General features: G+C 23.5%; 9 protein-coding genes across 12 annotated transcripts in view; 4 read left to right on the top strand and 5 right to left on the bottom strand.

The window, feature by feature from the left end:
• Nucleotides 1-45: 45 nt before the first annotated feature.
• LOC108001126 (phosphatidylinositol 4-kinase type 2-alpha) lies at nt 46-2,533 on the bottom strand. Its single transcript, XM_017061992.3, has 6 exons — nt 2,245-2,533; nt 2,039-2,157; nt 1,446-1,938; nt 1,104-1,369; nt 886-1,025; nt 46-791 (listed from the first exon to the last, which is right to left on the bottom strand). Exons 1-6 carry the CDS (start codon nt 2,531-2,533, stop codon nt 698-700), a joined length of 1,401 nt encoding a protein of 466 aa, XP_016917481.1. The 3' UTR covers nt 46-697.
• A 1,050-nt stretch (nt 2,534-3,583) lies between these two features.
• Nucleotides 3,584-8,643, top strand: LOC108001147 (exonuclease 3'-5' domain-containing protein 2). The gene is made up of 8 exons (XM_017062015.3): nt 3,584-4,148; nt 4,610-4,751; nt 4,832-5,131; nt 5,227-5,351; nt 5,429-5,838; nt 5,924-6,300; nt 6,386-6,565; nt 8,380-8,643. The coding sequence occupies exons 1-8, from the start codon at nt 3,913-3,915 to the stop codon at nt 8,449-8,451; spliced, it is 1,842 nt and encodes a 613-aa protein (XP_016917504.1). The 5' UTR covers nt 3,584-3,912; the 3' UTR covers nt 8,452-8,643.
• Nucleotides 6,952-8,276, bottom strand: LOC108001151 (mitochondrial import inner membrane translocase subunit Tim16). Its single transcript, XM_017062029.3, has one exon. It carries the CDS (start codon nt 7,455-7,457, stop codon nt 7,059-7,061), a length of 399 nt encoding a protein of 132 aa, XP_016917518.1. The 5' UTR covers nt 7,458-8,276; the 3' UTR covers nt 6,952-7,058.
• LOC108000294 (protein farnesyltransferase subunit beta) lies at nt 8,551-9,769 on the bottom strand. The gene is made up of 5 exons (XM_062086209.1): nt 9,670-9,769; nt 9,417-9,478; nt 9,094-9,332; nt 8,683-8,983; nt 8,551-8,583 (listed from the first exon to the last, which is right to left on the bottom strand). Exons 1-5 carry the CDS (start codon nt 9,767-9,769, stop codon nt 8,551-8,553), a joined length of 735 nt encoding a protein of 244 aa, XP_061942193.1.
• Nucleotides 9,770-10,977: 1,208 nt separating this feature from the next.
• The window catches only part of LOC108001007 (glutamate-gated chloride channel), a 79,085-nt gene continuing 69,333 nt past the window's right edge, over nt 10,978-20,729 (bottom strand). For both annotated transcript variants that reach the window (XM_062085936.1, XM_062085945.1), the window contains one exon: nt 10,978-11,143. In XM_062085936.1, the coding sequence (XP_061941920.1) occupies nt 11,075-11,143 (69 nt within the window). In that variant the 3' untranslated portion in view covers nt 10,978-11,074. The remainder of the gene's footprint in view (nt 11,144-20,729) is intronic.
• LOC114577819 (uncharacterized) lies at nt 11,143-12,249 on the top strand. 2 transcript variants are annotated; one of them, XM_062085964.1, is made up of 4 exons: nt 11,143-11,397; nt 11,473-11,690; nt 11,801-11,955; nt 12,023-12,249. In XM_062085964.1, the coding sequence occupies exons 1-4, from the start codon at nt 11,379-11,381 to the stop codon at nt 12,114-12,116; spliced, it is 486 nt and encodes a 161-aa protein (XP_061941948.1). In that variant the 5' UTR covers nt 11,143-11,378; the 3' UTR covers nt 12,117-12,249. The 2 variants fall into 2 exon arrangements, with proteins under 2 accessions (XP_061941948.1, XP_028523563.2); XM_028667762.2 differs by having other exon boundaries at nt 11,143-11,690.
• On the top strand, nt 12,355-15,296 carry LOC108001258 (glucose dehydrogenase [FAD, quinone]). Its single transcript, XM_017062202.3, has 11 exons — nt 12,355-12,818; nt 12,942-13,141; nt 13,213-13,324; nt 13,394-13,528; nt 13,607-13,722; nt 13,818-13,985; nt 14,068-14,221; nt 14,288-14,448; nt 14,522-14,699; nt 14,801-15,005; nt 15,078-15,296. The coding sequence occupies exons 1-11, from the start codon at nt 12,674-12,676 to the stop codon at nt 15,268-15,270; spliced, it is 1,767 nt and encodes a 588-aa protein (XP_016917691.1). The 5' UTR covers nt 12,355-12,673; the 3' UTR covers nt 15,271-15,296.
• On the bottom strand, nt 13,393-16,562 carry LOC108001266 (splicing regulator RBM11). The gene is made up of 2 exons (XM_017062209.3): nt 16,359-16,562; nt 13,393-16,011 (listed from the first exon to the last, which is right to left on the bottom strand). The coding sequence occupies exons 1-2, from the start codon at nt 16,440-16,442 to the stop codon at nt 15,535-15,537; spliced, it is 561 nt and encodes a 186-aa protein (XP_016917698.1). The 5' UTR covers nt 16,443-16,562; the 3' UTR covers nt 13,393-15,534.
• On the top strand, nt 17,193-20,615 carry LOC108000492 (origin recognition complex subunit 1). Of its 2 annotated transcripts, XM_017060865.2 has the most exons (5): nt 17,193-19,161; nt 19,221-19,494; nt 19,570-19,835; nt 19,897-20,180; nt 20,269-20,615. In XM_017060865.2, the coding sequence occupies exons 1-5, from the start codon at nt 17,654-17,656 to the stop codon at nt 20,433-20,435; spliced, it is 2,499 nt and encodes an 832-aa protein (XP_016916354.1). In that variant the 5' UTR covers nt 17,193-17,653; the 3' UTR covers nt 20,436-20,615. The 2 variants fall into 2 exon arrangements, with proteins under 2 accessions (XP_016916354.1, XP_028523975.1); XM_028668174.2 differs by lacking the exon at nt 20,269-20,615 and having other exon boundaries at nt 19,901-20,089.

Genomic DNA, 20,729 nt, shown 5'->3' with positions numbered 1-20,729 from the left:
ACCGATAATGATAAATGATTTAACTGATAATAATTTTAATAGAAATTTTTGTCTTAGCTACTAATAGAAAATTTATTTCCTTATATCGTACGTATCGATTAAAAATATAATATGAATACGTAGAATGTTTTATTTTAAATAATAAGAATGTCTTTTCACTATTTTAGATCACAGTTAATTTTCAAGATTAGATAGATGTTTCTTTTTGATAGCATCTAGCGAAAATGCATGTAAATCGATGTATTCTCAAAACAATGATACATGGAAGACACAAGAAACATACAATGCGATTATGTTTAATTGCCCATGTTTCATTTTAAGGGGATGTCATTTATATGCGTGGTTGTAAAATACTGCCTATATTCGTTTAACTTTTTTTTCACATTTCCATGTACGAAGCATATCGAAAAATATGTTTTAACAATTATATATATTTACTGTATACAATATAATCATACTATGGTTTGAATTAATATAGTCGAATTAAAAGAAAATGCTATAGACATAAGATAAATTAAACATAAATCTAACGTAGACTGTAGATTAGAAATTAGCATTGAAAAAAGAGGTAGTAATGCGTAAAATTAAGAAATACAGAACAAATAATAAGATGTATATCTGTGAGGCACCGAAGAGTTCTTTTCAGTTAACACAGAGAGCTAATGCTGTTTTTCAAGCATTTAGAAGAAGGATCTTTCTAACACCAAGAGAAGAAAGGACTTTTGTTCTGGAAGCGCTGTGTAAATGTGTCGGAGAATGAGAATAGTCTTGGTGCTCCATTTCCTTTAGCCCTATAAAATAGTATTGATAAAATTACATTTTAAATTAGAGAATGCGTATGCCTTCACATTTTTTTGATAATTTATATATAATTAATATAAATACTTTTCAACGATCACAGCAGGCATTTGAACCAATTGCACGGGACTTTTAGCATCTTTTAAAGCTTGTTGTAAATTCAAAATCTGTCCACGCATTACGCTCATTTGTTTATCAAAATGATGTCGATCGAAACCTTTATCTTGCTATAAAAATAAATATTTCTTATTATCAAATTCTAGTCACTTTATCAATATAAAGTAATATTAATTTATACAACTTACTTTAAATAATTGATACAAATCGTCACAAAGATCTTGTACAAAATTTTGATCCGAGAGTTGTGGTAATACAAGCTCTCGAGTTACATCGCTAAATGGTTGTTTTGCTTGACTTAACCATGCCCAATGATAAGGATATGCACGCCAAGAATCAGGATGTTTAAAAGGAAAAGCCAAACCATTGTCTATAGCGGCTATTTTTACTTCATTTTGTTCCATTCCATTTTTTCCCTTACTGTTATCGTATTTAATTAACCAATTTTCATTGCCTTTAAAAAGATTGTATTTAGCGATTCCATATAACTCTCTATATAAAAGTTAAAATTATCTTATGAATTTAATTACTTCTATCAGTATTCCTAATTATATAGTCCAAAATAACTAAGCGTTCAAATTGAAGTTGAAATTCTCTACTAAGTCGAGGTGATAGAGGTTCGTTTTCCCATCGCCTTAACCAATAATCAGCATCCTTGTAACCATCTACAAAAACTTGAAAAGAACCAACTTTCGGCGGCAAACCAATACGATTGAAGTGAGATCCCACTGTTGGAAACTGGTCCATAATTGCTTGCTTCATACGGGCTTTTTGACGGTCTAAGCGTGGGTAGTTAAATGTTTTACTGACAAGTTTAACTACTCTAGTGTTTGGTACTATGCCCAAACCTAATTTACGGTCAACTAAACTTGCACCCGCCTCGCTGAGATATCCTTGATTTGGAATTAAACAACTTCTCCCAAAGCAACAAGGACAACAAAGCTTGTGCATCCATTTTGTCCATTTTGGATTTAATCTTCCATATGGTTCTTCATCTTTTGGTTTAAAAACACCTATTATTCTCTATAAAATAAAATAAGCTGTTATTAATACATAATTAGTCTAAACAATTTACTTTATTACATAAGATTTTAATTTTTAAATGTAAAATATTATACCTTACCCCTGTGGGATTTTTTACAAAATAACTGCCACTAGAACCCTGATATATTCTTTCTGGAAAGATTCCATTATCTATTGCCAATTCTGCCTGCCATACTAATTCAGAAAATTGTGGATCATCTAAAAAATATAATGCACAATTGATGTGATTAAACATAAAAAAAAATTATATAATATCTTTTTATATATATTTAATAAATTACAAACCAGGAAAGCGATTGAAGGTGACATCAAGTTCCAGCCGACCAAGGAGAGGCTGGCTCTCCCGGTCAATTCCAGGGGAATCAATGGCTATAGTTTGTTCGTTGCTCAGATTGGGAACAAATTCAACGTCTGGTATTAATTCTGAACAATCGTTTATTGGTAAACAATTATTAGATGTGATTGAAAGATCTACCAGTGCGTCAGTTTCTACTAAGACAGAAGTATTAGTATTATTCTGACTATGATATTCTCGATAAGGCACGTGTAATTGCCGTTGTTCGGAGTCACTCATTACAATCGAATCTGCATAACAATATTTGGCAGATTCCTTTAATATTCAATCGCTTAAAAATTTATTTGCACAAATAATTTTGTCTATTTTCCCATATTTTTATTCCACCTGTCAATGATGCAAACGATCAAATTCGTATTTAGCAAATATTTTCACCATTAAAAATCTAAAGTCTAAAGCAATCATTGCGTCATTAAATAACTTTAAATTATTGTAAATTTATTAATTTATGAGAATAGCCATGGATTGAGAGTTAATGTTTACGATCCTTAAGAGAACACTGTATAACTAATTAATAACTATGGTTCATCATTCCAGCAGACGATATCAGCTGATAGGATTAACGCCATACTTAATTTTTTTTATACTATTTCCTGTGCTTATAGATATGTACACATAATTATAGTTTTCCATTTATGTAAAAAATGCATATTTAACTATATAATACATATAATTATTTTATGCGCCATTAATACTCTTATAAATTTGTCCACAAAATGTGTATGAATAGAGGGATATAATTGTATCTTATATAGTTTTACTTCAAATCATAGTAAACATCAAATATAATAAATAATTATAAAATAAATATGTAATTTTTAATAACTATTATATTTTTCATACAATAACATTTTACTTATATATGTATATAATAAAATTATATTTTGAAAATTTGAAAATATTTAAAAAAACAAAATATTGTATATTTTCAAAAATATAATGTAATTTCTAAAAAAATATAATTTTATTTGTAACTTATGTAATAAATAATATTAAAGAACAATATTTATATAATTAAAATATTTATTACAAAATTATGTGAAAAATTGTATACCAACCAATCAGCATAAAGAACATCCTATTGAAATACAAACAAGGAAGATAACGTTTCAATAATCATAGTCATAATATTTGATCACATACTTGGTGTTCGCGTCGTTCCTTTAGTAGCTGCGGATTCTCTTCAAATCGCATTTGGTTAACTTATTTTTCTTAATTACGATCGTGATGTACCTTCTGTGTGATTCTTTAAATATTTTGAATAATTTAATAATTCGATCATTCATTTCTTGGAACTTTTTATCTTTATTGCTTTTCAAATACCGGTTATCATGATCGATTTGTAACTCTAATAGTTCAACATAACGTTAAGTTTAATTAATTTATTTATTTAATGTATTTAATTATTAATTATCAATGTAAATATCTATATTTTAAATGAAAAAAAAATATATGTGTATATACACATATATACATACATACATGTATATATATATGTGTACATTTATATATTTAAGTAGTAAAAAACAGAAAATAAATTGTATATAAAAAGTTTTAATTCTAATTGTGTTAAAAATAAGAATTTATCGTTGCAATTAATGCATCCTGTAAAGAGCAAAATGTTTCTTGTATGTGTAACTGTGGGCCTTGTACTTTTGGCCTCTAAATATCACAAGAATGTTTTCCAAAGTGTTAAACACCTTTGTCAACGTATAAAGAGTAAGAGCTATAAACAACATGATCAGAAAAAGAAAGATCTTAAAATTACATTAGATAAAATTATTTTGGCTGATACTCCAGAGAAATGTGATTATGCCATTCAGCGTATTCACTGGTAAGTTTTATAATTATAAATTATAAGTTATACTATTATTTTCCTCAATATCAATATCCCCATCTAATATGTACTAAATCCATAGTACTGTTATGTTTACATTTTTTTGTTGTATATCTAATTATGGACTTTTAAGAAATTAGTTATATTTAGAAAGAATAGAAATATATATGTATTTATATATATATATACATATATACATACATACATACATACATACATATACATATATATTTTTTTTTCAGTTACTATTTATTATTTAAATAAATTTCATTTATTTAAGAAATTATTAATAAATATATATTAATTTTATATATTTATTTTTTATGAATTTTAAATTAATAATTCTTATATACATATATATATATTAGAATTTTTTAAAATTATAAATAATATATGAAAAGTATAAAAATATATTATTAGCAATTTTTTTTTTATCACTAAATATTTTTTTGTTAAAGCAACTTGTCTAATGATGTATTGGGTTTTGATTGTGAATGGGTAAATGAAGGACCTGTTTCTTTACTTCAACTTGCTACATTTAATGGAGTATGTGGTCTTTTCCGTATTGGGAAAATAGGATATATTCCTCAAAAATTAGAAGTATGTAATATTTTATAAATTTAAATTAATATATAAATTAAATATACATTAAATTAATAATATAACAAATTCTTATTTAGGAGCTGCTAGCTAATAAACGTATTCTTAAAGTAGGAGTTGCTTCATATGAAGATGGTCAAAAAATTATAGCAGATTATGGTTGTAAAGTTTGCAATACACTTGATTTAAGAACATTAGCAGAACGTGTGAATTTACCAAGTCCAAAAAGTTTAGCTGCAATGAGTTTGCAATATTTAGGTTTAGAAATGGATAAACTAATAAAAGTAAGGTGTAGCAACTGGAATGCTGGCACTCTTACTGACGAACAAGTAGCATATGCTGCTTGTGATGCACTTGCATCTGTTCTTATTTATGACCAAGTAAAATATAATTTATAATTTATTTGAAAAAATTTTATTATGAAAAATATATATATAAAATAAATATCCACACTAAATTATTTTATATTTTATAGATCATGCAAAAAATAAAAGAAAAATACTCTTTGTGGGAAAACTTACTAAATTATATAAAAAGAATATGTAATAGAAATTTAAATATGCGATTTTATTGTTTACCTAATGATGTAATTGATACAAGGTAATATTTATTGGTTATTATTAATACAGAAAAATTTATTTCAATATTTTTATTTTATTTATATAATTATATTTTAGATTCAGAGCTCAACAAACACATGTAACAGTTAATCAAAAAAATATTGAAAATAATTATTTTGATAAGATTACCAAAGATTTAAAGACAAAAAACATTGTACATAAAAATAATATACCTACAAGAAATAAACCATTATATCATAATTGTTATTTACAAGCACCTGATGGAGAAATATTATGTACATGTGATCGTAAGAAAGCAGAATGGTATGTTACAAAAGAATTAGGAGAAATAATTGAAAGCGAACCATTTACTGTAAGATTGAAATTTGAACCTTCTGGACGTGCTTTGGGAGAAGTTGGACAATATTATACACAAGTTAAAATTAATCAATGTGTAGTTTGTGGAACTTCAAATAAATTCATTAGAAAAAATGTTGTACCTCGAGAATATCGTAAATATTTTCCATGTGAGTTGTATATTTAAAATTTAATTTGATTTATTTATAATAGAATAGAATATTAACAAATTTACAAATCAATACAATTTTTTAGTGGTAATGAAAGCTCATCAATCTCATGATATATTATTATTATGTCCATCCTGTCATGAAATAAGTAATTGTCATGATCTGCAGCTCAGAAGAAAGTTAGCAGATATGTGCGATGCTCCTTTAGCTGGTCCATTAACACATATACGTAACAAACATGTAAATAATTATAGAAAATTACATTCTGCTGTTAAAGCACTGAAAGAGAGAACAACTTTACCTGATGCACGACGCAAAGATTTAGAACACTATATTTCTGAATGTACGAATGGACAACAAGTTACACCAAGTTTACTTGATGCATTAAATAAAGAATTAAAAAATGTTATAATTTCATTGCCTAATTATGATCAATTTAAATGCCAACCTCATGGCTTAAAGGTATCATGAATAAATAATGAATCAAATTATATAATGAATCAATATTTGTAAAGTTTCTTTAGTATATTAATATTTTATTTTGCAGGTAGTTCAATATTTCCAAAAAAGGGAAGGGGGATTAGTAGAATTGGAGCGCATGTGGAGAGAACACTTTCTTTTGACAATGAAGCCAAAATATCTACCAAATTTATGGTCTGTTCGTCATAATCAAGAAAGATTAACTATTCGTCAATCTCAGAACAGAATTGAGCCAAAAGATGCAAAGGTAGCTGGTTTGGCATACTGAATTTTATATATTGTGTATATAGGAGGACTCGTATATGAGCGAGTACTTATATTAAAAGACTGCTATATAAATCTGTATATCTTTTATATGCATATATTTATATACATGTGCATATACATATTATTTATATATTTAGATATGTACAGATATATACAGATATACATAAGAAATAATAATGTTTTTCATTTTCTACCTAATTGATTGAAATTCATACAAATACATTAACTTATAAAAAAAAAAACTTGTAATTTATAAAAAAAAACTGTAAATAATACTTCCATTTATTTCAATATATTTTAACCAATTAAAAAATATAAGTTCTAATTATTATAAGTTAAATTTTGTGAAAATATCCGATTTAATTATTTATTTTTTTATATTTTTATATTTTATTTGCAATTAAAATATCATTACAAGCATATATACAGACTTCAAAGATATATCAATTAAATTTAGACTACATAAAAATATGTTAAAGTTGTCTTGACGCGTTTTGTTCGGAATTTCTATTTGGAGGAGGAACTTTCACATTTTTTATTTCTTCATCAATGCGTTCTTTAGCACGTACAATTTTTGATTGAATATAAAATGAACCACCTTTTGATCTGTCATTAACTTCCATGAGATGTTTATAGTTACGTTCAATGGCTTCTATTTGGTCCACTCGTTCAACATTTAAAATTTGTAATGCTTCTTCTAAAGAAATACCAGTTTTGTAATTTGTTGCAGCATGTTGAGCACCTCGTGTCCCACCGCCTGTTTTACGTGCAGCTGCTTGACTTGCTGCAATTTCTTCTCGCAATGCTCGTGCGAATGCTCTAAACACGACTTGCGTTCCCATTATTATTATTTGTACTAAGTGTTTTGCCATAACCTCTTTTCTTATTGAAAATAGTTGTCAAAATAATTTTAGATACAATTTTTTCTTTATAATTTATCTTTTACAAAATATTTATATCAAACAAAATTTGTTTTTATGATATTCAAATATATATACTATTGTTTTCAAATTTTACAATAGTTTCCTTAATAACTTATTTCTTACACGTTTTGCACTTGTATTGCACCATTTCAGAACACATCGTTCATATATATTTACTATACATACATATATTAATCATTATATCTATATAAATTGAATTTTTGATTTAAAGAATTATATTTATAATTGTGTCACAAAAATTTTTATTATATCTTATTTATTAAAAATTTCATATAGTATTATCTATTTTTATGAAAAATTTGTACTAAGCATATTAGGTTAGAATTAAAACAATATTTATAAAAAACAATATTTTTTAAATATATATTAGTTAATATTATAATTAAACAAATATTAATTCAATAATTCATAATTATTATTACTTAATTATCATTTAATAATTTTATATTTACACTTTGTTGGTCAATTTTAATGTGAAGTAAAGTAGAATCTGTCTTTAAACTTCTTTCTATGAAATAAAAGTATTTTATTTTATTTATATATTTTGAACATTAAATATATGTTCAGTCAGGTATAGGCAGTGTATTAAAATATTTTAATGCATTAACTGCACAAGAATCTTCTAAATTGTACAAAGGATGAATTATTTTTACTAAATTTATATTAGATGATCCAATAATCAATGGCCATGGGGAATTTTGTGCAATTGATAATCCACTAAGTGCATAACATGTATGATATACATCTTGACTTCTGAAATAATTATAACAATTTATAAAATAGCTTTTAATGAATAACATTATAATGATATTCATTATATTGATGAATAACAAGGTCTCATACTTTCCAGGCTTGTCCACAAGACTACCATAAGGATGTTGACAGCAAATTAATAAATATTCTTGTAAGGCCTCTTGATTAAACAACCAATATGCGGAATTGAACACTTTGTTTTCCATAGTTAAAATTGTATGAATTAATGGAAAAGCTCCACCTTGCCAGAATGAATAACAACCATCTACTAACTTCTCTGTGCGTCCTTGGAATCCACCTTCTAAGCGCATTTGTTTATTTACTATCCATCTCTGAAAATAAATATATATAAATAGTGGAATTCTTTAATATAATATTTATTATAATAATAATTGAATACCAAAAATGATTTCAAACAACAGAAATGAGGTTTCCCAAGAAGCACTAATGCTGCTAATCCACAAAATCCATATCCTCCATGAGCTTCCATGCCAGGAGAACCACCAAAACCACCTTCCCATGTTTGACATTTAGCTATCCAACTTTCACTTTCTTTAAATATTTCAGGAGTATATACATTTGTTAGTTTTGCTACAGAAAGAGCACAATATATTCCTCTTATATCTGTTTCTCCATCTTTATGCAAACTAAAAGAACCATCTTCTCCATGTAAAGATGATAAAAACTGTTTAAGTCCTTTTCTAAAATCAAATATACAAGATTATATAAATAGTATTTTTAAATGGAAATCTTTTAAAAAAATAATTTTAAAGATTATATTTATCTTTTTCATGTATATATATATATATACCTATTAATTACTTGATAAGCTTGAGGTGTACCAATAGTGCATAATGCATTTATTGCTGCATATGTAGAGGCTAAATGAGGATGCTGTCCTGGACCTCCTCCAAAACCTCCTTCTGGTGATTGACATTTGGCTAAAAAACTAATAATTTTAGAATATTCATCATATTCTAAACGTTCTCCTAAAATTTGAAGAGAATGTAGACTCCAATAACATAACCATGGTCTACTAGAATCTAAACACTAAAAAACAATATATATATACTATATTATAATATTTTAAATACAATAAATTATTAATAAATATAATTAAAAATTTATTTTTACCTGATAAGCTTCACTAAGTTGAAATAAAGATTTTTTTAAAAATTGAATATGTTTTTGTCTTGCTAAAAGAGGTTCATTATTTAATTTATATAATTTCAATATATCATTTTCAACACGATCCTATAATTAAAACATTTAAAAAATATTAATAAAAAAATAAAAAAAAATATTTAATATAAAAAGTCAAATATTTAATAAAGATAATTAAGTTATTAAATATAATATATGTAAAAATATACCTGTCGTATTGAACTTGTAGTTTGGTATCCTTCATCATCCTGTTTTTGTTTTAATATTTCTGCATAAGTTCTAATGTGTGGTTCATCACGTTCATTAATCATTGAATTCCACATAATCTATTAAACACGTGGATATATTGCATTAACAATTAAAAGAAATGAATACTTTATTAAAATTTAAGAATAAATATAAAAAAAATGGGAATTGCACTAAGAAATTTTAAAAGAGAAAATGATAAAATAAATGTTTTTTATCATTGTTTTAAATAATAAAATTTCGCTTCTTGGATGAAATTTTAAATTTTAAATAAAATTTTTTCAAGTTGAATATTATAATAACTATATCACTTTCATGTTGAATATATAATAATTACTTGAAGATGAGAAGAAGGTTAAAATTTCTTTGACATTAATTAATAGCACAAATAGGCACAGATGAGGTACAGAATAGACATGACATTTTATGAAATTTTATGTTCTATGTTCTGAAATACTGACTTCGAAAAAAACACTGTTTCTTACGCCCTCTACAATTTCTTGTACATATAGAAATGTATATACAAATATATATAAATTGTCTTATCTGGCATTAAAAAAATTATCATAATTTATATTAATATTTATAGCGAAATATATTTCAGATAAAAGTTTAGAATGATTTTAAGATAATATTCTGATATTATTTATATTTTTATAGATAGATGCATAAATCATATGATAGACAAATTATTTTTCTTAAGTAGAACTTTGTATTTTGATACATTAATGTATTGTATTTTTTTTTTTATAAATTTATAAATATTAAATCATTTATCTAAAAACTATTAGAAGATATTTAATTATATTATTTAATAATTTTTTGAATTAATAGTTTATCAATTTATATAGTTTTAATTAAATATCAAAACTGCTTTTTGAGTGCATAAATTTTGCAGAACAAATATAAATAAAGGGAATAAGAGTTATAATAAAAATTGTGAAATCAATGCCATTTAAAAAGTATTATAAATGAAACAAAAAATATATATAAAAATATACATATAATATATAAACAAATTGCAAAAAAATAAAAACAAAAGAAGAATTAACTGTTCGCGCCATCTCTTTTAAATAGATATTTCTTTAAAATAAATTTACGAGATGACACTGATTTCTAATTCTTACTCTATTTTGTTTTGTTTATTTTTGAAAAGATATCTTTGATATTCAAAAGATAGCATTAAAGATCAATTTTTACTTATTTTTGTTTTTTTCCTACTATTTACTTTCTACCATCCTTGTCTATTTTGTTTGTATGTTTATAGCATTATATATTTACAGCATTTTCGAAATAGTATTGATTCTATTATTTTTATTTTATCTTTGTCCTTTTTCCATTTGCTTTCCTTATACTTGTTTTTCGACTGTATAATTACAATCTTATATCTTGGATGATAATCTCGCAAAATATGGTATATATGTATTGTGTCTTGAATAACTCTCAAATTTCTGTAACACAAAAATAAATTGAATTAAGTTAATTCAATTTTATATGTTTTTTCATATAATTATATTAAATTCAAATTTTATTTTAGAATATCAGTAATTGCAGAAATTTTTTTATGTTTTCTAATAATATTTGAATGCAAAAATTAAATTTAGAAATAATTGATGGTGAAATTTATGCAAATGTAAAAGTTAGCATTTTTAGTGTATTATTATTTTTAAAGAAGAACAATTCAAGATGAATGAATCATATCAATGTAAAGATTGGAAAATTTCTTTAGCCACACGAAATAATTTATTTCATAATAATATTCCATATGTTCCTATACTAGTGGAGAATATTCTCAAATATCTTTCTTTAGAAGATCATGAAAAAAATGGAGTTAAAACAATACAAACTTTAGGAAAACTTATTCCAAAAACTGAAGCATATGCTATGCTTCAATCTTTAACACCTGGAAATAAATCTCAATTTTCTATTAGTTTCAAGAACTTAAATGTTAATGATATATATATTAAAGATTCGAATAATGCTTATTATGCAATATGGGTAAATGATTTTTATTTCTTAGGATTATTTGTCTTTTATTTGTTTTTATTTTTATAGTATAATAAAATTATATCAATATTTTATATTATAAAAAAAAATTCTTTTTTAAGCAAAAACATGATGTTTTTAAAGTATATGGAACTTTAAAAATGGAAGAATCAGAAAATATGTTGGAAGTTTCCCATTTAATTCCAGTATATGATATTGAGGGTACATGTAATGTAATGACAGTATTAATGACAATTGCACGTACAGAATACCGGCAGTAAGTAGATCTTGGAAAAAAAGCAATTTTTCTTTAATTTTAGATAATAATTTTTATTTTTCTTTAGATATTATCGTACCAAGGAACAAAATAATAAGTTACAAGAACAATGGCTTAAAATGGGAGAGGAAAACAAAAGACTTACAAAAAAAATTCCATAAAAAATATTATTCCAAAGTTATTTACAGATACATGCAAATGTATGTAATTATAAAAATGTATGTATTATATTTTTTTATTATTATTAATGTATATCGAATTATTAATATTTTTAATAAAAATATCTGAAAATATATGCATTTTTGGAAAAGTAATTTATTTGTAATATAGAAAATTTATATATAAATTATAGTTTATATATAAAATATAAAAATATATAGATAGATATATGGACAGATTGTAATTTCGATAGAAAAATAATGAAATATATTTAATTGATATTCTAAATATCTCTGTATAATAATAATATATACATAATATTTCATCTATTCTTGTAATTCTTATCGATGTTTGATTACATTACATTCCAATAACAACGAAATAAATATAAATCAATAATATGTTTATGTATATTTTCGTAATTTTTTAGTTGTTTTTATGCTTTTTTTGTAATGGTTCATTTATTTCATTTTTTCGAAATTATACATCGAAAAGTTATTATCGTATCGAAAAAAATTTTTGTTCTATTCTTAACCTTAATTTTTATTAGGTTATTACAATGTTCATGTTTCTACACTTTACAATCACCACTTTAATTGTATTTATATTTTCTAATTATCTTAATTTTGTATATCTTTTTGATATTTGTAAGCAATGGTTTTTTAATGATATTAATGATTTCCAATTATATGATTTTATCATTGGTACGTTCATATATACGTTAATAAATTTATATATTTTAAGAATATAATTATATACATATATAAACAATAAATTTGTTTGAAATATTAAAAGATATTAAAAGATAAAAATATTCTTTTATTTAGTTGGAGCTGGTACTGCAGGTATAACTTTAACTACAAGACTAGCCGAACATGGATATAAAATATTATTACTTGAAGCTGGAGGAATTGCACCACCTTTTTTAGATATTCCACTTTTAGCTCCTTTAATTCAAAATAGTCCATATGATTGGCAATATATCACTATACCTCAACAAAATGCTTGCAAGGGTTTAAATAATAATGTATAATAATTAATATAAAATAATAATATATGTCATGAAATAAGAATATAATTAAGAATTTATTTATATAGCAAAGTAAATGGCCAATTGGTAAACTTCTTGGTGGAACTAGTAGATTAAATTACATGCTCTATGTACGAGGACATCCTTTAGATTATAATGATTGGATTCCAGATTTTATTGGTAATTTTCACTTTTTTGTTATTTTATATCTATCATTATTATTACATATTATTCTGAAAATATTTTAAGAACCTATCAAAAAGAAAGGTGGTTCAATGCATATAAGTGATTTAGAATGGAATACTGGTCTTGCTGATATAATTTTAAAAGGATTGCAAGAATTACAGCAAGATATTGGCAATATTAATAATAATTTAAAAAATGGTAATTATATAAAAAATATGAAAAAAATATAATTTTTCATTTTTTGATATTTAATATTTAAATATTCTATTGATTTAGGTTTCATGAAAGTACAATTATCTATGGAAAATGGAAAACGATGGAGTACAGATAAATTATTATATGAATCTCTAAAAGATAAATTAACTATTATTACGTATGCTCATGTTGAGAAAGTATATATTAAAAATAAATTTGAATTTATTAAATATAATTTTTTTTAAATTACTTCTAATTATAATAATATCTTTAATTTATTAATTATTTTAAGGTATTAATGGAATCAAATAGAGCAGTAGGAGTACAATTTGTTGCATTAAATAAAAAATTTAAAGCATTCGCAAAAGAAAGTGTTATTTTGTGTGCTGGTGCAATTGGTAGTCCAAAAATATTAATGTTATCTGGTTTTGGACCAAAAAAACACTTAGAAGATTTAAAAGTATATATTTTTTTTTGTAAAGTAAACTTATACTCTATATTTTAGCTTTTTATAATTTTAATAATTTATTTGTAATTTTTAGATAAATGTAATTAATGATTTACCAGTAGGTCAGCATTTGGTAGATCATGTGCTTACTGGAATTGACTTAATAATGCTTAACATAAGCATAGGTCTCAGTATGGCTAATATTTTGAATCCTATGTCAGCATTAAATTATTTTATGTTTGGAAAAGGTAAAATTATGTTCAAAATAGAAAATTCATAATTATCATCACTCATACCAGCATATTTTGTCTTAGGACCTTGGACATTTACAGGAGTTGAAGTTTTAGGTACATTTCACAGTTCTTTTCAAAAAAATAAATCAAGTATACCAGATTTAGAAATAATGGTAATGCCAGTTGGATTATCAAGAGATTATGGAATTGTTTTAAAAGAAACTATGGGAATTTCTGAAAAAGTACATTATAAACAAACCTAAAATAAATTTTATATATCTATTGATATAATTAAATATTAATTCATTTTTATAGGTATACAATGAATATTTTGGTCCTAATTTATATGAGAATACAATAACAATTGCTCCAGTGTTATTACATCCTAAAAGTAAAGGAGAGATTAAATTGAGAAGTAGTAATTCTTTCGATCCACCTTTAATTGATCCAAAATATTTATCAAATGAAGATGATATTGCACTTCTTATAGATGGTATTTTACTCAATTAAAATATTATTATGTATAATAATATTATTATTATAATATAGTATTACAGATTATTTAGAAAATTGCAGAAGTATTAAATTTTTTAGGATTGCAATTCATTAAAAAACTTATTGAAACCAATGCCATGAAAAGTATTGGTGCATCTATTTATAAAAAACATTTTCCTGGCTGTGAAAACGAAATATTTGATAGCACAAACTATTGGAAATGTTATATACAACATTTAACTTTAACTTCGTATCATCCGGCTGGTACATGTCGGATGGGTGATGTTGTTGATCAAACGTTTAAGTAATTTATTAATTTTATATATAAAGCTATTTTATTCTTTATATAAGATGTTATATAAGTTATTTATTATAGGATTTATGGTACAACAAATTTATATGTAATCGACGCATCTGTATTTCCATTTTTACCAAGTGGTAATATTAATGCTGCTGTTATTATGACTGCCGAAAGGGCTTTTCATATAATTCAACAAAATACAAAATTTCGTAAAAATCGTACAAAATGTTATAAGCCATATGATTATTATCATGTACCTTATGATTAATAAATGAAAATAATTCTTCTATTTAATATATATTTTAATTTAATTTAAGTGATTGAAATAAATTGAATACATTTATGCTTATATAGCAATCAAAATGAAAAAATTTTATTATATTATAGAAATTTTTTTTAAAAATAAAAACAAGATTATGGAAAATTTTACCTGAATCTGTATTTGGTATTTTTTTAAAAATAAATAAAGAATATTTTTATCAAATTAATACTAGTAAAAATTATATTTTATTTATATTTAAATTAAGATGTATTAAGAATAATTATGTCTAATATTTTTATAATCGCGTTTGGAATAATGAATATTCTTATGATTATTATGATGGTTACTATTTTTATGTTGTTCTCTATGATAAGGATGTACTCGTCGAGACCTTCTATCATCTTTATAAGAATAATTATCTATATGTTTCATATGTGAATCTGTATTTGATATCATATTCATTCCAAATGTATCTCCTTTCAAATGAGACATATCATTTCCTAATAACATTTCTTGACCTAATTGAAGCCAATGATTCAAATGAACAAAATTGTCTTGAGAGTTGTTAATTTGTGATAATGCGTTTTTCCTTGGGCTCATATTAAGAGGACGATTAAATAAAGATGTACCATCAAATAATTCTAAGGCATATAATACAGAATTGATATGTTTATATGTTACAAATCCATATGTTCTTTGTTTGCCATCACGATCTTTAGGAATAGTAACTCTTTGTACTGGACCACCCTATAACATCGCAGAAAATATTTTGTAAAAAATAAAATTTTAAAATAGACTTTGCAACATTAGAAGTATATCCATTTTCGTAGTCTGAAAAACAACTAAATCTCAAAACAATAATTTAAATTACATAATTATTAGAATATAATATTAAATTATTAAAAGTATAAATGAAATTATATGTGTTTAAATTACATATATATATATGTGTATATGTATATATATTAAATATAAAATTATCATATATAATTAAAATTTGAAAATTATTTTTTATTTTTCAAAATATTGATTTTATTAAAGAGAATTGAAAAAATATTTTCTCGAATATTTGTTAAATATATAAATTTACAAACCTGTAAAAATAATTCATATAGAATTTCTTCTGTCACTTTTTCACTTAAATTTCCACACCAAAGAGTACGCATTTCTTCATCCATATTATTAGAATAAGATAGAAATTGTTTATTCAAAATTCTTTAAAAATAATTTTATTGATAATTAAACAAATTATGTTAAGCTGCATTCTCACTAACAAATAGTTCACGAACACTTCATACATAGTTCGCAAACTGCAAATTTTTTATAACTTATTCAAATTTTTTGCGAATATTGTGTATAATAATTATAATAATAATTTATAAACAATTTTCGAACATCAATTTATTAATTTTTTCAATTTTTTGAGAAGAATCAATATATTGATATTAAAATCAATGAAAAATCAAAATTTATAAAAAAGAATAACGAATAGTTTCTACATAAATTTGCGAAAAATTTTATTTCATTCTAATAGTTGATAATTAATTATATTAATTATATTAATTAATTAATATAAAATATAATCATATTAAATAAAATATAATTAATTATATTATTTAAATATTTAAAAAATATTAGATTTAAACTATTGTATTTCATGTTCAGATAATTCTTAAAATCTAAAAATAAAAAAAATTTTATTGTAAATATGAATTTATTAATTGTTTATGAAAAAATTGCATGATAATTTAAATATGAATGGATAATATTCATAAATATTTGCCAGTAACTCTATACATATAGTTCGTAAACAATATGCGAAATAAATATGAGAATAAATGATTTTTAGAAAATTTTTGTACTATTTGTGAAGAACTATTTGTGAACACTATGAGAATGCACCTTTATAAGACCTTAATAAATGTGTTCCAATAGTTTTTATAATTGACACTAGAGGCTTTAGAAATGATTTGTTTGATTATATCAATTATACGAAGTCAATTCAATAAACTACATTATTCATGATTAAAATTAAAGTAATAAAATTGGCGGTACATATGTACATATATGTTTATGAGTGTTTTGTTTAATGATGTTTATATTTTTCTTTTTTTTTAATTGGAATAGTAAATATTAAAAAGTTATATTTATTTAAAAAAATAAGTAATAAATTTATTTTATGAAAATATATATGTATAAAAAAATGTATAACATAACGTGAATTATAATATATTTTCTTAATATTTTTTTATTTAACTTAATTTAATTAAGTGCATATTATTATGATTAATTAAATATAATTTATTAATAAAAAAAATTAATATAAAAAATTTTATTAAAAAATATAAATAATATAATTTGTTAAAAAAAATTTAAGTAAACAATTAAAATGACTTCAAGATTAAATAAATGTTCTGATCATCAAATACTAACAATTCTTGATACAAAATCAAATTCTGATAATGATCAAGAATCATATGATAATATGAATGAAACTAAATTACAAATAAAAAAAAAATCGAATGTTCAAAATATAATAAAAATTATTTCAGATGTATCTTCAGATACAGAAAATGTGTTTCAAAATTATAAATATGCATTATCAAAGAATAATATTTTACGTAAAAAAAATGTTTCTCTTAAAATTAAACTTAGAAGATCTACAGAACAAAGTTTATATAAAATTGATACAGATTCTGAATATGACAATTCTAATCTTAAATCCCAAAATAGACTTCGAAAACAAAAAAGAAGAAATTATTTAGAGAGAAAAAAAAAAAATTTAGAAATAAAAGAATCTTATAGTGATAGCAATGATAATTCTACAAAAACTGAAACAAATGATGAAAAGGAAATTATACAAAAGCATGTTGAAATTGAAAATGAACAACAATTAAGAAAAAATAGAAATAGAAGACCACCTTTAAAACTTTCTTATTATTATTGTGATACATTAAATTCTTCAAACCTCAAAAATAATTCTCCATCTTTAAGGCATAGAAAAAATATTAATTATAATGAGAACAAATTACTTATCAATTCTATTGTATCTAATATTAAAAATGAAAATAAACTATTAAAACAAAAAAGAAATGAAACTTTAAATATTTCTAATGACAAACAGAATTTAGAATATTCAAATATAAAAAATAATAAACGAAATCGTATTTCTTCTACAAAAAATGAAGAAAATGAGAATAGTAATACAGATACTGAAATATTAAAAACAAAATCTTTCAAAAAATCTAATAAATCTAAAAATGTAAATAAATTAGATCATACTTCAAAACAACATGACATGATAAAGAAACAAAATTCTTTATCACCAACAAGTATAAATAGTACACCTACCAAATCAACAAAACAAAAAAGAATGATATGTGAAACACCAAAAAAAATTCAATGCATTGATAATAGTAATGATGAAGAGGAATGTTTATCTGATATGTATAAACGTATCAAAATTTCATCAGAAGTTAAAAATTCTACTTCTTTTAAAATGGATAATCAAAAGAAAATGATTTGTGGAAATAGAATAACAAATGATCAATTTGTTGATAAAAATAATAGTGATACTGAAGATGAATGTTTATCTGATATGTATAAACGTATTAAAATTTCATCTACTAAAAAAAATAATATAAAAAATGAAAAAAACATAGAATTACAACAGAAAGCTCATTTAAATACTCCAAAATCTCATTCAATAAAATGTAGCAATTTAACACCATCATTAGTAAAACGAAATAATGCTCTATTAAAACCTAGTACACCATTACAGGAAGCTAGATCTAGATTACATGTTAGTGCTATACCAAAATCTTTACCCTGCAGGGAAGAAGAATTTAATAACATTTTTACTTTTCTTAGAGGAAAATTGGAAGATAAAAGTGGAGGGTATGTCAAAATTACTGTCTATTAAAAAAATTTAATTAATTAATTATAAAAATTTATAGATGTATATATATAAGTGGAGTACCAGGTACAGGTAAAACTGCAACTGTAAATGAAGCTATTAGATGTTTACAAAAATTGATACTTAAAGGCCAGTTAGATGATTTTGATTATGTTACAATTAATGGCATGAAATTAACTGAACCACGACAAGCTTATGTACAAATTTTAAAACAATTATATAATAAAACAGCTACATGGGAACAATCATATTCTATACTTGAAAAAAGATTTCATAATACTACTTCTAAAATGACATTACTTCTTGTAGATGAAGTATGATTTTTCTTTAATATTTTATATTATTTATCTATATTATTATTATTAATTTTTAATATATTATTATTGCAGCTTGACTTTTTGTGCACAAAAAGACAAGATGTTGTTTATAATCTATTGGATTGGCCCACAAAATCAACAGCACAGTTAATTGTTGTCACTATAGCCAATACTATGGATTTACCTGAGAGAGTTTTAATGGGACGTGTTACATCGCGTTTAGGTCTAACACGATTAACTTTTCAGCCTTATAATTATAAACAATTACAAGAAATAGTCATGTCTCGACTTAAAAATTTCGATGGTTTTAGAAGTGAAGCTGTACAACTTGTTGCACGGTATTATTGCATTATAATAAAGTTCATTGTTTATCAAATATTATAAAATATTTTATTCTAGAAAGGTTTCTGCTGTATCTGGAGATGCTAGACGAGCTTTAGATATATGTCGTCGTGCTATAGAAATTGCAGAATCCCGAAATGCAGAAACGATCTCTCTTCAAGATGTAACAGAAGCTGTATCTGAAATGATTGCATCCGCGAAAGTTCAAGCTATAAAACATTGCTCAAAAATGGAACAAATATTTTTGCAAGCAGTGTCTTCAGAAATTATGCGAACTTCAATTGAAGAAGTATATTTTAAAGATGCATATAAGCAGCTTGAATCATTGTGTTCTTTTGATGGTTTGTTTATGTTTTTTCAATATGATATATCGATATGATAATTAAAATATATAAAAATTTGATATCATATATTTATTCATCTGTACAGGTATTGAGATACCTACTGTAACGGAAGTACTTGCTATTTGCAGAAGATTGGGTTCTAGTAGATTATTAATATGTGAACACTCGAAAAACGATATATATCAAAAGATTTTATTAAACGTTTCAACAGATGATATTCATTATGCAATGCAAGAATTAGATTTAAATTAAAAATAAGATAATTTTTTAAATATATATGTATGAGTGGCTGCAATTGTGATGTATATTACATGTTTTCTTGCATGTCTCTCAAAAGTGCCTTAGTAAGATAATTCAATAAATTGTTAATATTTTATTCAATTGATTGTAATTAATGAATTTTGGAATAAAAGTGATATTTTATTAAATAAATGTTTTTATTTAAATATTAAATTATTATTATCATTATATGTAAAATTATATGAAATATATATTTATTCATAGATTTTTTATAGACAATTATCGATTATCAATGTATGTCATCAA

Source organism: Apis cerana, linkage group LG15 (genome assembly GCF_029169275.1).
Source record: "Apis cerana isolate GH-2021 linkage group LG15, AcerK_1.0, whole genome shotgun sequence".
NCBI lineage: Eukaryota > Metazoa > Arthropoda > Insecta > Hymenoptera > Apidae > Apis > Apis cerana.
The sequence above is the reverse complement of the archived record's forward strand: the minus strand, read 5'-3'. Positions and strand labels throughout refer to the sequence as shown.

What these genes read in the sequence shown, in the direction of transcription:
- LOC108001126 (XM_017061992.3), bottom strand. Translation starts at nt 2,533, where the DNA reads ATGAGTGACTCCGAACAACGGCAATTACACGTGCCTTATCGAGAATAT. An exon ending in TTGTAAAAAATCCCACAGGG is followed by an intron (nt 1,939 to 2,038) that starts GTAAGGTATAAT and finishes TTTATTTTATAG; the next exon opens with AGAATAATAGGTGTTTTTAA. An exon ending in ATTTGTATCAATTATTTAAA is followed by an intron (nt 1,026 to 1,103) that starts GTAAGTTGTATA and finishes TTATTTTTATAG; the next exon opens with CAAGATAAAGGTTTCGATCG.
- LOC108001147 (XM_017062015.3), top strand. Translation starts at nt 3,913, where the DNA reads ATGCATCCTGTAAAGAGCAAAATGTTTCTTGTATGTGTAACTGTGGGC. An exon ending in GCCATTCAGCGTATTCACTG is followed by an intron (nt 4,149 to 4,609) that starts GTAAGTTTTATA and finishes TTTTTGTTAAAG; the next exon opens with CAACTTGTCTAATGATGTAT. An exon ending in AATGATGTAATTGATACAAG is followed by an intron (nt 5,352 to 5,428) that starts GTAATATTTATT and finishes ATTATATTTTAG; the next exon opens with ATTCAGAGCTCAACAAACAC.
- LOC108001151 (XM_017062029.3), bottom strand. Translation starts at nt 7,457, where the DNA reads ATGGCAAAACACTTAGTACAAATAATAATAATGGGAACGCAAGTCGTG.
- LOC108000294 (XM_062086209.1), bottom strand. Translation starts at nt 9,769, where the DNA reads ATGTGGAATTCAATGATTAATGAACGTGATGAACCACACATTAGAACT. An exon ending in GCTTATCAAGTAATTAATAG is followed by an intron (nt 8,984 to 9,093) that starts GTATATATATAT and finishes ATTTGATTTTAG; the next exon opens with AAAAGGACTTAAACAGTTTT. An exon ending in GTTGTTTGAAATCATTTTTG is followed by an intron (nt 8,584 to 8,682) that starts GTATTCAATTAT and finishes AAATGCGCTTAG; the next exon opens with AAGGTGGATTCCAAGGACGC.
- LOC114577819 (XM_028667762.2), top strand. Translation starts at nt 11,379, where the DNA reads ATGAATGAATCATATCAATGTAAAGATTGGAAAATTTCTTTAGCCACA. An exon ending in ATGCTTATTATGCAATATGG is followed by an intron (nt 11,691 to 11,800) that starts GTAAATGATTTT and finishes TTCTTTTTTAAG; the next exon opens with CAAAAACATGATGTTTTTAA. An exon ending in GCACGTACAGAATACCGGCA is followed by an intron (nt 11,956 to 12,022) that starts GTAAGTAGATCT and finishes ATTTTTCTTTAG; the next exon opens with ATATTATCGTACCAAGGAAC.
- LOC108001258 (XM_017062202.3), top strand. Translation starts at nt 12,674, where the DNA reads ATGTTCATGTTTCTACACTTTACAATCACCACTTTAATTGTATTTATA. An exon ending in TTGGATTCCAGATTTTATTG is followed by an intron (nt 13,325 to 13,393) that starts GTAATTTTCACT and finishes AAATATTTTAAG; the next exon opens with AACCTATCAAAAAGAAAGGT. An exon ending in AACACTTAGAAGATTTAAAA is followed by an intron (nt 13,986 to 14,067) that starts GTATATATTTTT and finishes TGTAATTTTTAG; the next exon opens with ATAAATGTAATTAATGATTT.
- LOC108001266 (XM_017062209.3), bottom strand. Translation starts at nt 16,442, where the DNA reads ATGGATGAAGAAATGCGTACTCTTTGGTGTGGAAATTTAAGTGAAAAA. An exon ending in TATATGAATTATTTTTACAG is followed by an intron (nt 16,012 to 16,358) that starts GTTTGTAAATTT and finishes GCGATGTTATAG; the next exon opens with GGTGGTCCAGTACAAAGAGT.
- LOC108000492 (XM_017060865.2), top strand. Translation starts at nt 17,654, where the DNA reads ATGACTTCAAGATTAAATAAATGTTCTGATCATCAAATACTAACAATT. An exon ending in CATTACTTCTTGTAGATGAA is followed by an intron (nt 19,495 to 19,569) that starts GTATGATTTTTC and finishes TTATTATTGCAG; the next exon opens with CTTGACTTTTTGTGCACAAA. An exon ending in GCTGTACAACTTGTTGCACG is followed by an intron (nt 19,836 to 19,896) that starts GTATTATTGCAT and finishes ATTTTATTCTAG; the next exon opens with AAAGGTTTCTGCTGTATCTG.